Below are 22,154 nucleotides of genomic sequence, written 5' to 3'. Positions count from 1 at the left end.
GGTAGTCAGCACAGACATGCTAACGAGGATGGGCCCGTTGGCTGGTCACACTCGGGACAGGGGACAGCAGACTCTTCCGCGCCTTGTGTCAGCATGGGGGCTTCCTAACCAGAGCATGAACCATAATCCGTAATCCTTCATAACTTGTTCAGGAGGGATTGGATGTCCCCAATATCTAGCTAATCCCCTCTGGTATGATGGGGGCATCGCATGGACACCAGACATGGCGTATCAACTCGCCTTCATCTTCTTAAAATAAGGATCTCATCTTCCGAACGTCCTGGACGTGTCGCGTTTGATATGCTAGGACTCGGAACGATGAGATATGAATTATGAAGAAGAACTGGGGTCTGTATCTTCACCAGGGCAACTGGGAAACTATCTTTTTGATATTTTCATACCTGCTCCCTAGTTGGCCAGGGGGCCGGCTGCATGGGTAATGTAGCTTGGCCCAGAGGGGCTGAGCCAGAGGTGGGAGTGAGAATCCCCCTTAGGCCTGCCCCTGGAGGAAAGGCAGTACAATGCAATCCCTGGATATTTGGGTGTCACAAGGTGGGAGATCCAATCGAATTGGTTTGTGCACCATTAGGCCCCTTTCACAGGAGCGAGTTTTCCGCGCGGGTGCAATGCGTGACATGAACGCATTGCACCCGCACTGAATCCGGACCCATTCATTTCTATGGGGCTGTGCACATGAACGGTGATTTTCTCGCATCACTTGTGGGTTGCGTGAAAATCGCAGCATGTTCTATATTCTGCGTTTTTCACGCAACGCAGGCCCTATAGAAGTAAATGGGGCTGCGTGAAAATCGCAAGCAAGTGCGGATGCGGTGCGATTTTCACACACGGTTGCTAGGAGACGATCGGGATGGAGACCCGATCATTATTATTTTCCCTTATTACATGGTTATAAGGGAAAATAATAGCATTCTGAATACAGAATGCATAGTACAATAGCGCTGGAGGGGTTAAAAAAATATAAAAATAATTTAACTCACCTTAATCCACTTGATCGCGCAGCCCGGCTTCTCTTCTGTCTTCTTCTTTGCTGTGCACAGGAAAAGGACCTTTGATGACGTCACTGCGCTCATCACATGGTCCGTCACATGATCCATCACCATGGTAAAAAAGATCATGTGATGGACCGTGTGATGAGCGCAGTGACATCATCAAAGGTCCTATTCCTCAAAGAAGAAGACAGAAGAGATGCCGGCTGCGCGAACAAGTGGATTAAGGTGAGTTAAATAATTTTTTATTTTTTTTAACCCCTCCAGCGCTATTGTACTATGCATTCTGTATTAAGAATGCTATTATTTTCCCTTATAACCATGTAATAAGGGGAAATAATACAATCTACACAACACCTAACCCAAACCTGAACTTCTGTGAAGAAGTTTGGGTCTGGGTACCACATTCAATTTTTTATCACGCGCGTGCAAAACACATTGCACCTGCGCGATAAAAACTGAACAACGGAACGCAATCGCAGTCAAAACTGACTGTAATCGGGTACCTACTCGCGCGGGTTGCAGCAACGCATCCGGACCTTATCCGGACACGCTGGTCTGCAAGGGGCCTTACTCTGCCCAAATCTCCTGGGAGGAAAGGACTTTTTGTTTTCTCCTTTTTATTTTACAACTGTTTGCCATTTATGTAGGTCTCTTGTTAATCATTTCTTGTAACCAAGTGCTGTCCATTTTTTATACATTAAGCCTAAAAGTTTGATGGTTTGTCTTGTAACCTTGAAGAGTGTGTGTGCAGTCTGCGGCTGTATGTTGTTTTACCGCGAGGCTTGCTATCGTGTGGGTGTCTGCTTGCGAGTGGAACACTCAGGGGTGCCCTGTCAACCTTATAACTGACGGGTGGTGGCAGTGAACGTTTCGTGTTAGTGCTTGCAGGCTTCAGGTGGCGATTTATGCTCAAGTTACGGCCCGGCGTAGGGCGTAACAGCTTGTGAGGGTGTGAGGTAAATCGGCCTGAAGGGCTTGGGCAACCCTTGTCACGTGACGCGGGGAAACTAACCCAATGTGATGCACAGGGTTACCTAAAATGCATCTACTTCATCCAACCCTAGAGTAGTCGACAAATTACAGATATTAGCTCTGGTGGAACTAAGTGGTACTGCAATGTACAGGGTTTCATTTACCTAAGGCCTCAAGCACACGGCCGTTGTTTTGGTCCGTATCCGAGCCTCCGTTTTGGCGGCTCGGATGCGGACCCATTCACTTCAATGGGGCCGCAAAAGATGCGGACAGCACTGCGTGTTGCTGTCCGCATCCGTTGCTCCGCTAAAAAAAATATAACATGTCCTATTCTTGTCCGCGCTTTGCGGACAAGAATAAGCATTTATATTGAAGGCTGTCTGTGCCGGACGCCATCCGTGTTTTGCGGATCGGCGATTTGCAGACCGCAAAACACACCACGGTCGTGCGCATGAGGCCTAAATGGATGAATGAGAAGCTCTACCTTTAGTGGAAGGACAGAAGGCAATTTTGTGAAAAAGGTCTGGAACTGGTTACAGATGGTGGTCCACAGATTACTGGGGGAATCTATAGGTAAGGCTTCCATGAATGAGGCAATATTTTCCAGGCATCTCAGCATCGTACCCCCGGCTGGTAAATTCTTCTTGTTATTCAACCCCTAAAAAAAAACACAGCACTGTGATACGGATTGCTGTTCTGTATCTGTCCATAACCCAGGACAGCAGATGAAGGCATTTTTGGGAAAAAGCTTAATATCTAAATCTACTATGTGAGCCCGTGTGCTAGTTATGGGGGCGTACATTTCAGGCCGAGCCTTCCTGCGTGTTCTAATTAGCATTATTTTTCATATACAATACTTTCTTGTATATTTTTATTATTTTATTTATTTTCATTCACAATTGTTCAGCAGTTTCCTTTTTCATTTATTTTACTTTTGTCTTCAGTTGTAATTATTTTTATTTATTTTCCTTTTTTATGTCAGAAAAAAAACTATTTTTTATTATTTAATTGTATATTTCTCAATTTTATGGCTGTATCATTTAATCTGCTGTCATTTATTTCATATTTGTCGATTTTCCAATGGTTTCTCTTATTTTGTATTTACTCTAAATTGTAACATTTTGTTACTTAATTCATATTTTTTTTTTACTTTTAAGTGATTATTGTGAAACACTTTAAAGCGGTATTCCAGGATCTTACCATTAATGGCCTATCCTAAAGATATCAGATCACTGAGTTCCGACTCCTGATACCCCCGCTGATTAGCTGTTTCGGTAAGCACTTTGCCCTCCTCACAGTTTAGGCTACTTTCACACTCGCGTTGGGTGCGGATCCGTCATAGATCTGCACAGACGGATCCGTTCAGATAATACGACCGTCTGCATCCGTTCAGAACGGATCTGTTTGTATTATCTTTAACATAGCCAAGACGTCTTGAACACCATTGAAAGTCAATGGAGGACGGATCCGTTTTCTATTGTGCGAGATTGTGTCATAGAAAACAAATCTGTCCCCAATGACTTACATTGTGCGTCAGGACGGATCTGTTTGGCTCAGTTTCTTCAGATGGACACCAAAACGCTGCAAGCGGTGTTTTGATGTCCGCCTCCAAAGCAAAATGGAGACTGATCCAAACTGATGCGTTCTGAGCGGATCCTTTTCCATTCAGAATGCATTAGGGCAAAACTGATCCGTTTTGGACCGCGTGTGAGAGCCCTGAACGGATCTCAGAAACGGAAAGCCAAAACGCCAGTGTGAAAGTAGCCTTTTCACTTCAGCGGAAGCAGCGCTGCAGTAACCAGCAAGAACCGCTACACAGTGAATGGAGCTGTATATTTCCGGTGCTGGAGCTTTTGCAGATCAGCTGATCGGCAGGGTGTGTGAAGGTGTTGGACCCGCCCCAATTACGTATGTCTTATGGCAGGGATGCTCAACCTGTGGCCCTCCAGTTGTTGTAAAACTACAACTCCCATCATGCCCTGCTATATGCTGTCTGGGCATGCTGGGAGCTGTAGTTTTGCAACAGCTGGAGGGCCGCAGGTTGGGCATCCCTGTCTTATGGATATTACATCAATATTAAAATCCCCACACACCACCCACCATGCTGCCCATAAACGGTTCATTTTATAGGATCAATCTTACAACAGGTGGAACATCCTCAGCCTTTGAAATATTCCATGTTCATTTCCTTTGGTTAGTCCTTACCTCCAGCAGTTGGCTCAGTGCAGCAAAAGAGCTGAGCTCATTGAAGTCCATCAGAGATGCCGCTAAGGTTCGCAAAAAGCTGCCGTCTGTGAAAGAGGGAATCGGAAGATGATTAATGAGCGGTGTGACAATCCACTGGTATAGACACAGGGAATGAGCACCCTCTGACACGTCACCTTTGATATTGCTCTGGAACAACTGCGAGAAGATGCCGTTGGGAGCCAGCTGATGGAAAACACAGCGCAGGAACTGTTTGGCCACCCCCGCCACGTTCCCTGGAATCATCATACTGGGGAGGAAGAGAATGTAGAGCGGGATAATCATATCTGCATAAAAAAGTCATGCTTCTGATATGTTCATTTAGAAGAGAAGACCAACAACTTTACACTTTTATTCACTTTATTTTTTAACACCACATTGCTAAATTCTAGGTTACCACAAGCTACCACAAGAGGGAGCTTAGGAGCTTACTGCATACTGTTATACTGTCTGCTTTCATAATGCAACCCTTCACATTTATCTCCCATATACCGGTCAGCACTTTCCTTCCCCTGTTCTCGGCATCACTGCATACTGGCTGGATGTTTACATGCAGGATTTCCTGTTTTCATCAGCTTCCTGTTGGGTTTTCTAACCAATCCCAGCATGCTTTATAATCTTTCAAAGGGTTTGCTCCACCTGCCCCACTGTTCCCTCTGCAGTACTTATACTCCCTACTCCCCCCACAATTCCTCTCTCCATGTTAGCTAGGCGGAGCCAACCCATTGAAACATAAGCTGGGATCGATTAGAAAACCCAACAGGAAGCTGATGACAACAGGAAGTTCTGCATGTAGACATCCTGCCAGGATGCAGTGATGCTGAGAACAGGGGAAGAAAAAGCACCAACATGAAAAACAGGTATATGGGACATTAACGTGTAGTGTCTGGGACACTCTGGGCAGATTAAAAAAAACTTATTATGAAACTGGAGAACCCCTTTTAATTAATTATACGCTATTATAAAGTAGTATACAGTAAGTGGCGGATGCAGGTAGCACAGTGTGTGTCATTGAACTCTATGGCATATCCAGTCCTGCATTCAGAATCTTATGGAATCTGTCGGCACTGTGACCCTAATATTTTAGATGAGATCCTCCATATGACATATAACATGATACCTCTGCTTTTACATATCTCTTAGCAATTTAAGGGGGACCATTCGGGTTCAGGTCCACGAATCCTCAACAGACCCTCATCTCTAACCTCTTCTTCTGAAAAATACATGCAATTCCCCTTTAAGAACCCTTCCTATGACACTTCTGCTTGTGGTTGGAATTAATTACATATAATTAAGAGATGAGCACAAGTCTCCTTCCCTGACAATGACGTAATCGCGGCGATGTATCAACGGTCGGATATTTTAACATATAGACACTGAATCTTCACCTCTCATCACGTCCAGTCATCCGTTGTCTTCGTCATCAGTGGAGGTCACATCTATAAATCTTTCCCTGTGACTTAATTCAGGGATGAAATCATTGTTCTCCCGGGTCCCGTTAATGAATGTTGTGTTATATGATGTCATTGACAGCAGCGCAGCGACAAACATTTTCTTACTTAAAGGAGAACTCCATTTTCCAACAAGAAATTAGAAGAGCCCACAGTAAGTAACGTAGTTAAAGCTTTGCTTTACTTTTGGGCTACTAACTGTTGAGTTACATGTTGTTTTCTTCTCTGCTCACATCCAAAGAGAATTTTAGAATTCACTCAATTTCTTGTTAGCAGCAAGCAATGCATTGTGGGAACTGAGAAGACAGGTCACATGTCTGACAGCGGGGGTGGAGCTAACACTGCTGTCTGTTTCCAAGGGAAACCAGCAGATTATCCAACTTCTTGTAGATTTAAACCGTAAAATGATGTTTTCAGTACAAGGTTTCGGAGTAATTAAATTTTATAATATACAGCAAAATTCCAAGAATCCTTAGGAAAGGCCATCAATGTATAATCGGCTTGGGGCTAACCCATGGGATGCACGTTAATGAGTTACTGTGGCCCCTACCAATTTAAAAAGTCCAGGAAAATCTCTTTAACCCTTTATCGACCACCAACAGTCTTTAATGGTAGAAGGTGCAAGTCACATGGTTGCCACATTTTCTGGCGTTGCTGTGTAATTCCGCTGCTTCTATGGTAACCAGCGATCACATGCTGGGTCCACGGCCACAGCATGGCAGAGCTGCTGGGTCTTAGAAGATCCAGATCATATCTGATAATGTCTCCACAGGGCGCTGTTTCCCCAGGTACAGTGTGAAAACATCAAAATAAAATAAAAATGATAACGCATCCCTAGAGATCTTCTAAGATGTTGTCCAGTTTTTTTTCTTATATTTTCCCCCATGACTAGTGGTTTCGATGGAGAAATCCATACTGACCTGCTCCCCGCTGCTCTGTTCCTACTCCGTGGCTCCTTCACAAGCGCCACTGCAGCCAATGACTGGCCTTAGAGGTGACAAGTCCTCAAGCGGCATTAACTGGCCTTAGAGGTGACACGTCCTCAAACGGCATTGACTGGCCTTAGAGGTGACACGTCCTCAAACGGCATTGACTGGCCTTAGAGGTGACACGTCCTCAAACGGCATTGACTGGCCTTAGAGGTGACACGTCCTCAAGCGGCATTAACTGGCCTTAGAGGTGACACGTCCTCAAGCAGCATTGACTGGCCTTAGAGGTGACACGTCCTCAAGCAGCATTGACTGGCCTTAGAGGTGACACGTCCTCAAGCAGCATTGACTGGCCTTAGAGGTGACACGTCTTTAAGCGGCATTGACTGGCCTTAGAGGTGACACGTCCTCAAACGGCATTGACTGGCCTTAGAGGTGACACGTCTTTAAGCGGCATTAACTGGCCTTAGAGGTGACACGTCCTCAAGCAGCATTGACTGGCCTTAGAGGTGACACGTCTTTAAGCGGCATTGACTGGCCTTAGAGGTGAGACGTCCTCAAACGGTATTGACTGGCCTTAGAGGTGACAAGTCCTCAAACGGTATTGACTGGCCTTAGAGGTGACACGACTTCAAACGGCATTGACTCGCCTTAGAGGTGACAAGTCCTCAAACAGCATTGACTGGCCTTAGAGGTGACACGTCCTCAAACGGCATTGACTGGCCTTAGAGTTGACATGTCCTCAAACGGCATTGACTGGCCTTAGAGGTGACACGTCCTCAAACGGCATTGACTCGCCTTAGAGGTGACACGTCCTCAAACGGCATTGACTCGCCTTAGAGGTGACACGTCCTCAAACGGCATTGACTGGCCTTAGAGGTGACACGTCTTCAAACAGCATTGACTGGCCTTAGAGATAACATGTCCTCAAACGGCATTGACTCGCCTTAGAGGTGACACGTCCTCAAACGGCATTGACTGGCCTTAGAGATGACATGTCCTCAAACAGCATTGACTGGCCTTAGAGGTGACACGTCTTCATAAAGCATTGACTGGCCTTAGAGGTGACACCTCTTCAAACGGCATTGACTCGCCTTAGAGGTGACACGTCTTCAAACGGCATTGACTCGCCTTAGAGATGACACGTCCTCAAACGGCATTGACTAGCCTTAGAGGTGACACGTCCTCAAACGGTATTGACTGGCCTTAGAGGCGACACGTCCTCAAACGGCATTGACTAGCCTTAGAGGTGACACGTCTTCAAACGGCATTGACTGGCCTTAGAGTTGACATGTCCTCAAACGGTATTGACTGGCCTTAGAGGCGACACGTCCTCAAACGGCATTGACTGGCCTTAGAGGTGACACGTCCTCAAACGGTATTGACTGGCCTTAGAGGTGACACGTCCTCAAACGGCATTGACTGGCCTTAGAGGTGACACGTCTTCAAACGGCATTGACTGGCCTTAGAGTTGACATGTCCTCTAACGGCATTGACTGGCCTTAGAGGTGACACGTCTTCAAACGGCATTGACTCGCCTTAGAGATGACACGTCCTCAAACAGCATTGACTCGCCTTAGAGGTGACACGTCCTCAAACGGTATTGACTGGCCTTAGAGGTGACGCGTCTTCAAACGGCATTGACTGGCCTTAGAGGTGACACGTCCTCAAACGGCATTGACTGGCCTTAGAGGCGACACGTCCTCAAACGGCATTGACTGGCCTTAGAGGTGACATGTCCTCAAGTGGCATGACACTGCCGGGTCATGTGCTGATTGGGGGCACATCACCGCTAAAGGCCAGTCATTGGCTGCAGCAGCACACATGACCCAGTACGTGTGGTAGTTGACAGTTGAGACAGCTCAAGAAGCCGGGTGAGTATGGATTTCTCTACAGGTACTGCTGTCTGGAGAGGCAAATAATAAAAAAAAAAGCTGGAGAACCTCTTTAAGAACTGCACAAGGGGCATTTTATGTAAAATAAACGTCTAAAATCATAAGTGAAGGAAAGCAAACTGCGACTTTTTCCCGCTCACGCCAGGTTCAAAAAAAGTGGGCGTGGCACGGGCGGGGAAGGGGACGTGCAGGCAGGCCCGTCTCATTCATCATTTTCTATGATTATTTTAGGTGTAGAAAAAGGTCTAAATGTAAGACAGCTCGGAAGCTGTCTTACATTGAGACTGGCGCTAGATACGCTGAAGTTATGTGGTGGCCGGCGCCTCTTCATAATTTTGACGGATCCACCGCCAGCTATAGGGGTTATTAAGACTGGCGTCTAAAACGCCGGTCTTAATAAATGACCCCCAACATTTGGTGAAAGTAAGCCAACCAATGGGTGTTGTAGTCATTCACCAAAAGTACCGTGCAGCCTGAGCCACTGTGATAAATCTGACTGTCTCTCTACGTCTGCTCATTTAGGAACGCAACACTCTGGTCGATAAAGGGATCCCGTGCAGGGGCCACTAAAACACCTGCCGCTATGTAGCTGGGGATTAGGGTCCCAAACCTGCCCACAGTTTACCCATCTGACCTCGCATTCACTTGAATCACGGAGTTGCGGAATGGAAGCACGGATCTGAACCCCACGGAAGCACTACGGAGTGCTTCCGTGATGTTTCTATCTGTGCCTCTGCACAGCAAAAAAATAGAAGGTGCGGACAGATCACGGACCTATTCGAGTTGAATGGGTCTCGATCCGTCCCGACTGCACGTTGCCTGTGCATTGGGGGCCGCAAATTGAGTTCCCAAAGGCACGGAACAGAACCACAACGGCCTTGTGAATAAGCCCTAAGTTTGGTTTTCATTCATTGCTTTTTTGCAGGAATGAACGGGTTTTCTATGAACAGGCCACATGCTGGTTCTTTCGTGGCCCCAATCCATTTGATAGGTGAACAATACAATGCAGATTATTTACCTGTCTGCCTGGCTGGAGAAACTCGTGCTGCAGGCCAACCTAGAAGAGAAGATACAGGATGAGCGAAGCCACATAAACCTTCTTGAGGGACCCTTAGTAGTTGCTATAGAAAGAACTGACCTCCCCACAGACTGCATGATATCGAGCAACAGGGGTGCGGCCAAATCTGGGCTCAAGTGTATGAAGGTCAGGAGAACGACTATGGCCAGGCCCAAGGTCTCTTCATCATACTCCTCCAAAATGGCCCCACAGTCATGACACCTGCAAAGATACACAATATCTATGTTACCTAGAAGGAGCGGGGGGAAGGCTTCTAGGTAACACAGGCTTCATATACGGAGAGGCACTTACTTGTCAGACATTACCGTGGGCTGCTCATCCGAAAAATCTTCAGGAGCCGGGACAAACATGCTGACAATGCTGGGAGCGGAGAGAAGGCTGGATTTGGTGGCTCCTTTAAAGATACGAAAAGATAACTGTGGTGAGTCTACAGCGCGGCAGGTGGATCGGGCCTGATTGTAGACCCCATGGCCAGTCCACATGCTACAGGTCCCAGCCTAGTCTGTTACTGAGTAGTGACATGTGGTGACACTCACCTATCTGAATATATGGGATGCTCGTCCTTCCCATGGAGACTTCGGAAATGCTTCCTAAAACTTCATGTGCTGCTTTGGGATCATCTAAAGAACAAAAAAAATCAAACATTATTATTCTATATAATATATATATAAAAGTATTTATCATTTCACAGGTAAATGTAAAAAAAAAAAAAAAAATCTGACATAGAAATGGAAACATTTATATGCCTGGGTCTGGAAGGTGTAATCCATAGTTTCTTACAGTCAGTTAGAACGTTTTACAACAAACTATATTTCTGCCTTTCTATGCTCCTTACAGACACTGAGGATCTTTTCCCACAACCAGGAGGTGGCGAGGTCCTGCCAGTGATCACGGGTATGTGAGAACTCGTTCTACAACTTACACTCACCTAAAGAATTATTAGGAGCACCATACTAATACGGTGTTGGACCCCCTTTTGCCTTCAGAACTGCCTTAATTCTACGTGGCATTGATTCCACAAGGTGCTGATAGCATTCTTTAGAAATGTTGGCCCATATTGATAGGATAGCATCTTGCAGTTGATGGAGATTTGAGGGATGCACATCCAGGGCACGAAGCTCCCGTTCCACCACATACCAAAGATGCTCTATTGGGTTGAGATCTGGTGACTGTGGGGCCAGTTTAGTCCAGTGAACTCATTGTCGTGTTCAAGAAACCAATTTGAAATTATTCGAGCTTTGTGACCTGGTGCATTATCCTGCTGGAAGTAGCCATTAGAGGATGGGTACATGGTGGTCATGAAGGGATGGACATGGTCAGAAACAATGCTCAGGTAGCCCGTGGCATTTAAACGATGGCCAATTGGCACTAAGGGTCTAAAGTGTGCCCAGAAAACATCCCCCACACCATTACACCACCACCACCAGCCTGCACAGTGGTAACAAGGCATGATGGATACATGTTCTCATTCTGTTTACGCCAAATTCGGACTCTACCATTTGAATGTCTCAACAGAAATCGAGACTCATCAGACCAGGCAACATTTTTCCAGTCTTCAACAGTCCAATTTTGGTGAGCTCGTGCAAATTGTAGCCTCTTTTTCCTATTTGTAGTGGAGATGAGTGGTACCCGGTGGGGTCTTCTGCTGGTGTAGCCCATCCGCCTCAAGGTTGTGCGTGTTGTGGCTTCACAAATGCTTTGCTGCAGACCTCGGTTGTAACGAGTGGTTATTTCAGTCAACGTTGCTCTTCTATCAGCTTGAATCAGTCGGCCCATTCTCCTCTGACCTCCAGCATCAACAAGGCATTTTCGCCCACAGGACGGCCGCATACTGGAGGTTTTTCCCTTTTCACACCATTCTTTGTAAACCCTAGAAATGGTTGTGCGTGAAAATCCCAGTAACTGAGCAGATTGTGAAATACTCAGACCGGCCCGTCTGGCACCAACAACCATGCCACGCTCAAAATGGCCTAAATCACCTTTCTTTCCCATTCTGATATTCAGTTTGGAGTTCAGGAGATTGTCTTGACCAGGACCACAACCCTACATGCATTGAAGCAACTGCCATGTGATTGGTTGACTAGATAATCGCATTAATGAGAAATAGAACAGGTGTTCCTAATAATTCTTTAGGTGAGTGTATGTACAAAGTCATCGTATGTCTCCTGGAATATGTACACAGGCTATTCTAGCTATGTGGTCACAGGAAGATGCACAGTGATGCTGGAAATGCCAGCAGATTTCTGCTCTGAAGTATAATGCAGGATGCAACTCAGGATCAGCACAGGATAAGTAATGTATGTACACAGTGACTGCACCAGCAGAATAGTGAGTGCAGCTCTGGAGTATAATGCAGGATGTAACTCAGGATCAGTACAGGATAAGTAATGTATCTACACAGTGACTCCACCAGCAGAATAGTGAGTGCAGCTCTGGAGTATAATACAGGATGTAACTCAGGATCAGTACAGGATAAGTAATGTAATGTATGTACACAGTGACTGCACCAGCAGAATAGTGAGTGCAGCTCTGGAGTATAATACAGGATGTAACTCAGGATCAGTACAGGATAAGTAATGTATGTACACAGTGACTCCACCAGCAGAATAGTGAGTGCAGCTCTGGAGTATAATATAGGATGTAACTCAGGATCAGTACAGGATAAGTAATGTATGTACACAGTGACTCCACCAGCAGAATAGTGAGTGCAGCTCTGGAGTATAATACAGGATGTAACTCAGGATCAGTACTGTATGTACACAGTGACTGCACCAGCAGAATAGTGAGTGCAGCTCTGGAGTATAATAAAGAATGTAACTCAGGATCAGTACAGTAATGTAAAGCATTTACAAAATGACTCAAATATTTATTATACCTGAATGTAAATGGTGATTGAGTTGAATGCATGCTTTCATTCAAGTTTCTACTTCTTCATATTTATACCAGCTTTTGCCAGTAAAATAATAAAGCAAATTCACACCACAGGACAAAATATGGAAATGGTGCTGTAAATATAATGCAGATTTTCTACATGCCTAATTTGAGGATTGTGTCCCTTACACCACTAAACGCAGCAGTTCCTTATCCCCTGTATCAGAAGAATGTGTGATGTCGCATGGTTTGTGGTGGTCATGAGCGAGGTGAGTTGGTCTTCACCTACCCGGATCCCAGGTACTGATGCTGTGGAGTGCACTGGATTGGTGTTCAAGCTGCCTCTTCATGAGCTGTGCCACACTAAGTGCACCAAGAGAGCCCCTTTTCATTTGCCTATATTGCGCTTGATGGATATAAATATATTACGATATATTAGGAAGAAGCAGCTGTTTCTGGATTACAGATGCCTCACAATAGTGTTTTCTCTATATGAACAGCCCTGCATGGATCCTATTACTAATATCCAAAAATAAACCACACCCACTGCACTCCCAAGCTCCACCCTGCTCCTGGTCATTTTTGGAGGAGGTCCAAAAATTCAGATATAAAATGCATTGATTTTTTTGTATTGTTAAGACACACAGAGCGCTTAGTGGCTCCTCCAACTGTGCGTAACTGAGATTTCCCATTCATGTACCTTGTGCTTCAATTTCTTACCATTTTCAAGATCTTTGTTTGCTGTCAGTGGAATGGAAACATTCTCGTTTACATACAAAGGTTGAAAACCTTGTATTTGTTAATGTCTTTAGTTATTTATTTTGAATTTATTTACACTCTATATACAGTATTGTGCCCCCTTATAATGTCATAAAAAATAAAATAAAAACTTTAGGGAACATGTTAACTCGAGGTTATGTTTTTTAATGCTGAGATGAACTGTAGAGCTGATCTGGTTCTGCTAAGACCCAGCAGCTCCTGCAACTACCAGCTCTGCATATAGGAATCAGGAAGGCAGGGACGGCGATAAACCATCTCTGCCTTCTCTTTAGAAGGTCCTCCTGCCTCTGACGGCCAGCTACTCTCTTCTGCAACTCCATGATTTCTGTGCAGCCGCAAACTCTGCAGAGACATGTACATATCTCTGCAGAGTTGTGTGCAGACCCATCCTGAGCTAAAACTCTACTTCTCCCTCTTCTGTTACAATTGCATCTAGCCGAGACAATTCTCTGTAGTCTGGACTCCAGGCTAACAAATTACACAAACAGTTGAGACATGCTGCTAATGTGCTGAGGGGTATTAGATCTGTATGGGGTTTCAGCTTTTGCATTAGGGTCACTGGTGCACCACCAATGAGGCGAGGTGAGGCGATTGCCTCAGGCAGCACCAGGTAGGGGCAAGATGGGGGCAGCGGAAGGGGGATATTCCGTTTCTGCAGTATAGTATTGGGAAGCACAGTATGTGGAGCTGTATTACCCTGTATGTAATGTTTTCTAAGTATGTCTTTAACAGTAGGGCTGGAGGGAAGGGGTTAGGTTAAGAATTTGGCATGGGGGGAGTTGAGGCGCCATTTGAGTTTTCGCCTCAGGCAGCAGAAAGGCTAGGTGCACCCCTGATTAGAGATTGTCCTATTAAGACAATGTATCCCTTATCCACAGGATAGAGGATAAGTTTCTGATCAGCAGAGGTCCGACCATTGGGGTCCCCACAGATGACCAGAATGGGGGCCCGCTCTCCCCATTTGAATGGAGCTGTGTCTGCTCAATTCAATTCTATGGGACTGTCGGAGATGGCCGAGTAAAAGAGCTCTTCTATCTCCACCAGTACCATAGAGTTTTGGAAAGACAAGTGTACTGCCACTCCATTCTTAGTGGGTCCTCGCAGACCATCCATTAAGGGATCACTTGGGGTCCCTGTGGTCAAACCTCCATTGATCCAGCATGTATCACCTATACTGTGTCTAGATGACTTTGCTCTTCGTGGAAAATTTTACCCTTGAGCACCACGTGACCATTACATTTGGTTTTATATGAATTTCCGGAGCATGAAGTGCATGAATTCTTCCTCATATTAATATAAGTGAGTAGACAACTTACTTGCAAGAGATGAACGACTACAGGGCTCGGGGACCCCGGCTTCTAGGGTGGGTGCAGAAGACGATTCTTGAGGAATCTCCAAAATTGACAGCTCTTTAGTATCAGTCCCTGGTAGGAGACAAAGACAATAAAAATGTCAGTCCAGCGCTACAATGTCGAGCCGAGTTGAGTCTGACAGTCTGGTTGCTAGGGAAACTCTGCATAACAACCAGTCTCTCTAATCAGGCAGCAATCAGATTTACTTAGGTCTTCAGCCCAAGGCACAAATACTGGTAAACTGCGTTCAATAATGAAGCGAAGATACATGACCAAACATAGTTCTGCTTTCTTTAGCACATAATGGGCTAGAAGCTACAATGGTTTATCTTATTTTAAATGATATTGGCATCTTTGTTCGTGATATATATGAAACTGTATTTTTATGCCATTTTTATATTAATATTTTTGGATGAAATCAGGAAAAATATTTTTTTAAAGTGTCTTTTTTAATAGCACATACCATAGTTTGAGGTTGAGTCCCCCTTTCTGTCATTTTTATATAAGGCATGTATGGTTTTGGCTCCTCAGGGGCGGGGCTATAATTATAGTTATTTTTTCTTTGTTTTTGTTAATGTTTATAGTTATTTATTTTGAATTTATTTACACTGTCTATATACAGTATTGTGCCCCCTTATAATGTCATAAAAAAAATAAAAAACTTTAGGGAGCATGTTAGCTTGAGGTTATATTTTTTCATGCTGAGATGAACTGTAGAGCTGATCTGGTTCTGCTAAGACCTAGCAGCTCCTGCAACTACCAGCTCTGCATATAGGAATCAGGAAGGCAGGGACGGCGATAAACCATCTCTGCCTTCTCTTTGAAAGGTCCTCCTGCCTCTGACGGCCAGCTACTCTCTTTTGCAACTCCATGATTTCTGTGCAGCCGCAAACTCTGCAAAGACATGTATATATCTCTGCAGAGTTGTGTGCAGACCAGACGGACAGCCTGATATAATGCAACTCGTTTTAGGACGGTACAAAAAGTTACCTGTGTCTTTCTGCTCCCCCAGCTTGTCCAGGATATTAAAGGTGATGTCCAGGTATTCCCTCTGGATTGCACTGACCGCTATCTTTCTTTGCTTCCGTTGTCTGGGAACTATTTGTATCTTAAACTCTTCCGTCTCCTCCTTCGGTTCTACACTTTGCTCCGGATCTGATTCTGTGCCGGCATCAGGCTTCTCACTATCTGTTTGGTTTTCTGCATCCACCGGGACGCTGAGATGGACAATTTTGACAGGGGACTTGTTTTCTTCCACGGGTTCCTCGAAGTTGTCATCCACAGACATGTCGGCGAGAGCGCAGGATTTGCGTAGCTGGTCCCTCTTCTGTTTGAGAGTGAGTGGGCTCCCGGTGGAGACTTCTAGGAAACCTTCTCGTTTGACCAAATCTTTTTGATCTTCTGCACCATGGGAAAAGATGTCTTCTGCTTGCAAATCTGGACTGTAGCAGAAATCCTCGGCGGTGAAGGCTTTCGAGCAATCCTCTATGCTCACTTGTACCAGCGGTGTCATACTTAGGCTAAGCACAGATGCACTGATGGGAGTTGAAGTAGCTGAAACCATAATGTTTCTAGTGTTGATGAGCTGGAACTCTTCATCATCGCTCTCCACAATCCTCAGGGGCGGCAGAGGCTCAAACACCAAAGAGTCGCTGTCAGAGGTGGATAACATGGACTGTTTCTCCGGGCCTGAGGTGGAGTCTGAAGATAAATCTATGAGATCCAAGTCTTCTTTTGGAGAAGACGGTTTCACTGGAGAGTCCACCTTGATCTCGAAGGTCTCCATGCAACTCAACCTCACCTCTGGTATAACAGGTTTCCTGACCTCATGGCCGCTGTCTCTTTCCGATGGATTCTCGTTGGAATCCACATTATCGGCCTTGTTGGAGGAGTTCTGACGTGACTGCGCATAGTCGTTCATCTTTTGGCTGTGGCTGATGTCGCACCGGTCTATGCAGGACTTCCGGCGGTGCTCGTCCAAGGTGAACAGCAAGGAGTCTGTGTTGCCGATGTCTAAGGACTTCTGCTTAAGGGAACGCAGCCGTTTCTTCTGAATGGATTCTTCTCTTACGCAGCGCAGGATGCTGTCTCCGGATTCTCGGTACTCAGCCAGTTCTATTTCACCTGGAAGGAAGTAAGAAAGGAGATAAATAATTAAAGGGGTTGTCCACGAGTGGAGTATGTTATCATGCTGCATCATGCTCATATGAGCCCAAAAAATGCAGATTTAAAACACACTGGGAGAGATTTATCAAAACTAGTGCAATGGAACAGCCAATCAGATTGCAGCTCTCATTTTTAAGGGGTACATTTCAAGATTAAAGAAGCAATCTAATTAGTTGTCATGAGAAACTTGAACAGCTGTAAAAACTCCAACAGCTTACCACACACAGCGCCGTCCACTTTACAGTGGCCGTGCTTGGTATTGCAGCTCAACCTCATTCACTTGAATGGGACTGAGCTGCGGCTGATGAACTTGACGGCCTAGGGTAAGCTGTGGAAAGGCCGCGGCGCTCACAGGTGCCCTCTCAGATAGCTGATGTGCGAGAACCCCCACCGATCAGTGTAAAAAACTCAGAAAACCCCTTTAAAGATTCACATATAAAAGAAATATAGTGAAAAGAAAAAAAACTACAACCTGTATTATAAAGTTTGAATGTTATTTATACCACAATGCTAAATAATATTGGGACTGATTTTTTTTTTCCAATAAAGGGGTTGGATAAAAATTGGTAGCAAAGGGGCAGAATGAGTGAAAATAATAAAAGAAGCATTGCTCACCTCATTGATACTCCCCCTCCCCCGCTGGTCGCCACTTCTTGGTCCCATCCCAAGAAATAACTGGAAATGGCAGGTAATACCCACTCAGCCAATCACTGGCCTCAAAGGTCACCCCCCCCCCCATCCCCTTCTCCAGTGTGTCGAGACTGAACCAAAATACATAGAGCTGTAAGCGTTGGAATGGCAGCAGAGGGAGATCAGCAAGGTGAGAAATGCTTCTTTCATTTTTTAACTCATTTTGCCCACTTTCTAAAAAGTTTTAGACAACCCCTTGAACCCATCCTAAAAAACGAATGACAGTAATCAATGAGTTATAGGTATTCCAAGATGGTATTATTAAAAAAACATGCAACTCATCTTAGTGAAAAATCTATGGAAAAATAAAAGCATTAGGGCTCTTTGACACTGACAGTTACTATAGCTGAAGGCCAAAACAGGCCACGTCCAAGAGGGGCTAACAAACTCAAAATCCTGGTGCAAAAACCTTCCCATGCTTCCTGGGTTGTGTGAACCCTAACTTCAGAGGACTGGCCTGTCCCTACTAATGTATGATACCCCCCCCCCCCACCTTCCAGATTCCCACAGGACTGTCCCAATTCGCACCCTGCTGAATCATGGAGATGGATGAAATGTGGACATATCCTGTGGCAATACGGCATCTCCTGGGTAGACCGCGGCAGGGTTTAGACAGGATGCCCCAAGAGGTTCTAGCACATACTTCTCTGTCCGCTCATCTCCACTGGCTGATATTTCACCATCTTGCTCCCTCCAATCCTCTTCAGACGTGCAAAGAAAGTTTGGGACTCCTTGTTACAGGCTCCCGTGGGCGTTTCGTGGATGTCGGACTCATCGAAGACGCTGTCTTCCTCTGCTGGAGATGCAACAAGACGGGATCTGGTTGTTACTAAAATCTAATCAGTACTTTACAAGCAGGGAAAAATGGGTGACAACCAAAATGGGCTCCATTGCAACTCCCAGAAGGACTGCCACCCAGCTTTCCCAGAACCTGAACTACAAAGGTGGTGGTGAGTTATGGAGTGGCATTGCGTGGCATTGCCTTACAGGAGTCTCGCAAAGCTGAGTGGCAGCTAAAACTTGCCAAATTGTCATGAAGCGGTCACCTTTCTCCTTTTCGCTGTAGCGGCTGATGTTGCTGTTGTCGCTGTACAGGGGCCCGGCCGTGGCGTGCGGTTTGCAGCTGTGGTATTGAGCGTTCAGCGTGTTTACGGTGATGTGAATGAGATGTAACACGATCTTCCCAAGATCAGCTTCCCGGTAAGGATACTGCCAGAAAAGGAAAAAAAATATGTACACTTTATTATACTAGGTTCAAGATCTCTGCTTGCTGTCACCGAACAGATGCAGTTCTGTTTATATAAGGCCCCATGCACACGGCCGTGTTTCACAGCCATGTGCGGGCCGTGGAACCGTGGCCTGGATCCCTCCTGAGAGCAGGAGCGCACGGCGTCACTGGTTGCTATGACGCCGTGCGCTCCCTGCTGCCGGCACAGTACAGTAATACACTGGTATAGATCATACCAGTGTATTACTGTATTGCGGCGGCAGCAGGGAGCGCACGGCGTCATAGCAACCAATGACGCCGTGCGCTCCTGCTCTCGGCAGGGATCCAGGCCACGGTTCCACGGCCCGCACACGGCTGTGAAACACGGCCGTGTGCATGGGGCCTTAAGAGGTGTAAATCCTATTTGATCGTGTTCTGATCACACAGCTGATGGATTTGTTACAATGTACCAGTCTAGACAATCCTCTGTGAGGTAAAAGGGGTTTTCCCATCTTATATCACTAGGATCAGCCAATGCTTTATGATCGGTCGGGGGCCGATTTCTCAGACCTGCCTCAATCCAGAGAATGAAGGGGGTTGCAGAAATGGTGTAGCACTGTGACCCCTGCACCACAATGGGGTCATGCTGCAGTTCCCTGCACGGTGGATGGCCAGGAGGGTGCAGCTGTACAGGAGACAACAGTGGAGGGGATGCAGCGCTACATAAGAGTTGCGGGCCCTTGGTTCTCAGGATCAATTCGGCCCCAGAGGTCAGACCCCCCATGATCATATCGCTATATACCATCACTTTATCAGATGAAGATAACCCTTTAAACACATCAGCAAGCCTCTCCAGCCTGTGGGTTTGTTACAATGTATCAGTCGATCCTCCATGAGTCGGTAGCAGGCCAAATCTCTGTTCTGCCCTGGAATCAGCAGCATCCCTTCAACTACGTGAAGAGGACAGGATATGGACAGATTTTCAGGATCTAAAAGGAGAAGATGATCGTTTCCTTTCATCGACAGCAAGCAGAAATTTTGTATTTATTTGAAAGGAAAGAAAATTGCTTCCCTCAATGTCAGCAAGCAGAGATTCCGCTTTTATTTAAAAAGAAAGAAGATTTTTTTTCCTATCACTGACAGCAAGCAGAGATTTTTCATTTGACAGGAAAGAAGACTGTTTCCTTTCACTGGCAGCATGCAAAGACTTTGCATTTATTAAACCCAATCTGAAGTAGCACATGACTGGATAGCAAAGAGTTCCCTGCCTTTGTGGCACATCGACTTCATCGCCCTCTCCCGAGGAACTACAAGTACCGGCATGCCTCCATATCTGCAATGCGGCATTTCCCGTTATATATTACCCCATTTCCAGTGACGGCACGGCCCGTCGTTAGCTGATTTTATTCATTTATTCGCCGTGGTCACTGGCGAGCGGTCCTGCAGGCGACATGATGACGGCTTCGGTGACAGGTGAAGGACGGACGGAGAACTCGGGTGTCACCGAGTCAGATCACAGATGACAGATATGGAATAATGGTGACCGGGGTCTGGCCATTAACATATTCAGCCGCCATATGAAGGAGAGTCTATGTCTGCATGATAATGAGGTGACTGTATGAAGGTAACTTGGGGGTGCGCTTACCTACACCCCAAGGGCTCATGAAGCAGTAACGCCATCACAGAGTGGTGCAACATGAAAAATAGTCATGTGCGCCATATAAAAAAAAAAAAAAGGTGGGTGCAAGAGCTGGAGCAGACACTGAAGACAAGGGCCCAAGGGGTCCCCCTCTAAAACGGGGGCCTCAAATGCTACAAACTACCTATGGCCAGAACTACCCCCATGCTGGCATCCTGAAAACTTCACATAAGACCTGCAGATCCTAAAAGTGACAAATAGGGGTGCACATGATGTAAGGGAGCCCCCCCCACCCCGCGCTGTTATGTGCTTGGCCCCCTACTTCGTGCCCCACAGCAGTCGAGTGCACCGCTCCATTTTACACTAATGACCATGAGCTCCAGAATATTGGTACAAGTACAACATTTATTCGCCATTTATTATGCACCCCCACCTCTTGTCTCTGTCTAGTCTAATCAAGGGCTTTGCCTGCTGTTCAACCCCCGCTATGCTTTATACCGCTGCTCTTTTCTATCAGGCCATAAGGCTCCATTCACACATCCGTAATAATGGGTCCGCATCCGTTGCGCAAATTGTGGAACGGGTGCGGACTAATTCATTCTCTATGGGGACGGAATATATGCGGAGAGCACACTATGTGCTCTCCGCATCCGCATTTCCGGAGCGCGCCCCCGATCTTCCGGTCCGCGGCTTCCCAAAAAATAAAACATGTTCTATTCTTGTCTGCGGACAAGAATAGGCATTTCTATGGGGGTAATGGCCGGGTGTATTGCGGATCCTCAATTTGCGGATCCGCAATGCACTACGGATGTGTGAATGGAGCCTTAATGTAATCAGTGGGGGTTATTTTTACAAAGCACGCTATTCCACTTTTAGGCATCAAAAAAAATTTGCAGATCCCCTTCCTGTTTTTGGGCCTCAAGCGTGGCGAGTGGTTACGGGAGCGTGCCGGGGGCTAGGACATTGGCTCCGGCAAATTTACTTACATTTACACCTGAAAACAGGTGTAAATGTTGGCGTAAAATTACTCCACTAAGGGAATTGAGTAGTTTTACCGGACAGGCCCAAAATGCCAGAAATGCGTCTCCGCCCCACATCAGCGCAGAGGGGGAAACAAAGACCAGAAAAAAGACGGTCTTTGTAAATGACCCCCAGCGACTCCAGCTTAGCTGCACTGTCTATTGGAGTCTTTTGTAGGATCAATACCGTATTGTCAGACAATCAGGCTGCTGCTTTGTTTTTCTAGCCCCATCCATTACACTGCAGCTCTGCATATTCTGGCTGGCAGCTCTCTAAAAGCATAATCTCAGCAGGAAGTCAGAGCATAGAGCGTGGATTTCCATGACAAAATCATTATAAACTACAGGTAGGTGACAGTAGAAGCTTTGAAAGCCACCCCAGAATGGTGGTCATGCAGGCTGGACGTTTCACAAGTGCTATGGGGGTGGTCTCTTCATGTGCAGTGTCCTGGGCTGTCTGCACTACACACGTAACCAGAACCTCTACTATTCTCTGAGTGATGGCTTTAGCTGTCTCCTGATTGGGTGCTACAGCTGTCACTCAGAGAAAAGGGGAGGGGATGTGTCCAGTGCAGGGGGCCGCACAGGAAGGGACCACCCCCATGGAGCTTGTGATCGTGCAAAATAGTTCAATGCCATGCAACCTGCAAGACCATGACCCCAGGTATGCTTCCGCTGCTTCCCCAGACACCTATATGGTGCCATCAGTAGTTTTGAGGGGTCAAAACTGCTTATAGAATCCCCTAAAGAGGTTAACCATTGAGCTTCCAGTATGGTTAGGCTCCTTCCTTTATAATATTATCACAGGGACAATCAGAAGGATATTAACAGCTATGGACACCTTCAGAGAC

General features: G+C 46.0%; 1 protein-coding gene across 2 annotated transcripts in view; it reads right to left on the bottom strand.

The window, feature by feature from the left end:
* The window catches only part of UNC79 (unc-79 homolog, NALCN channel complex subunit), a 94,844-nt gene that overhangs the window by 18,336 nt on the left and 54,354 nt on the right, over positions 1–22,154 (bottom strand). Inside the window, exons 27-38 of one of the 2 annotated variants that reach the window (XM_044272616.1) lie at positions 18,485–18,647; positions 18,082–18,231; positions 15,573–16,706; positions 14,547–14,654; positions 12,740–12,856; positions 10,116–10,199; positions 9,871–9,973; positions 9,640–9,780; positions 9,520–9,558; positions 4,364–4,476; positions 4,188–4,273; positions 2,467–2,640 (exon numbers count right to left, since the gene is read on the bottom strand). In XM_044272616.1, the coding sequence (XP_044128551.1) occupies positions 2,467–2,640; positions 4,188–4,273; positions 4,364–4,476; positions 9,520–9,558; positions 9,640–9,780; positions 9,871–9,973; positions 10,116–10,199; positions 12,740–12,856; positions 14,547–14,654; positions 15,573–16,706; positions 18,082–18,231; positions 18,485–18,647 (2,412 nt within the window). Of the gene's footprint in view, positions 1–2,466; positions 2,641–4,187; positions 4,274–4,363; positions 4,477–9,519; positions 9,559–9,639; positions 9,781–9,870; positions 9,974–10,115; positions 10,200–12,739; positions 12,857–13,015; positions 13,017–13,150; positions 13,214–13,532; positions 13,556–14,546; positions 14,655–15,572; positions 16,707–18,081; positions 18,232–18,484; positions 18,648–22,154 lie in introns of both variants that reach the window. The other variant, XM_044272617.1, reaches the window with a different exon arrangement.

This window comes from Bufo gargarizans, chromosome 11 (genome assembly GCF_014858855.1).
Source record: "Bufo gargarizans isolate SCDJY-AF-19 chromosome 11, ASM1485885v1, whole genome shotgun sequence".
In the NCBI taxonomy this organism is placed as follows: domain Eukaryota; kingdom Metazoa; phylum Chordata; class Amphibia; order Anura; family Bufonidae; genus Bufo; species Bufo gargarizans.
The sequence above is the reverse complement of the archived record's forward strand: the minus strand, read 5'-3'. Positions and strand labels throughout refer to the sequence as shown.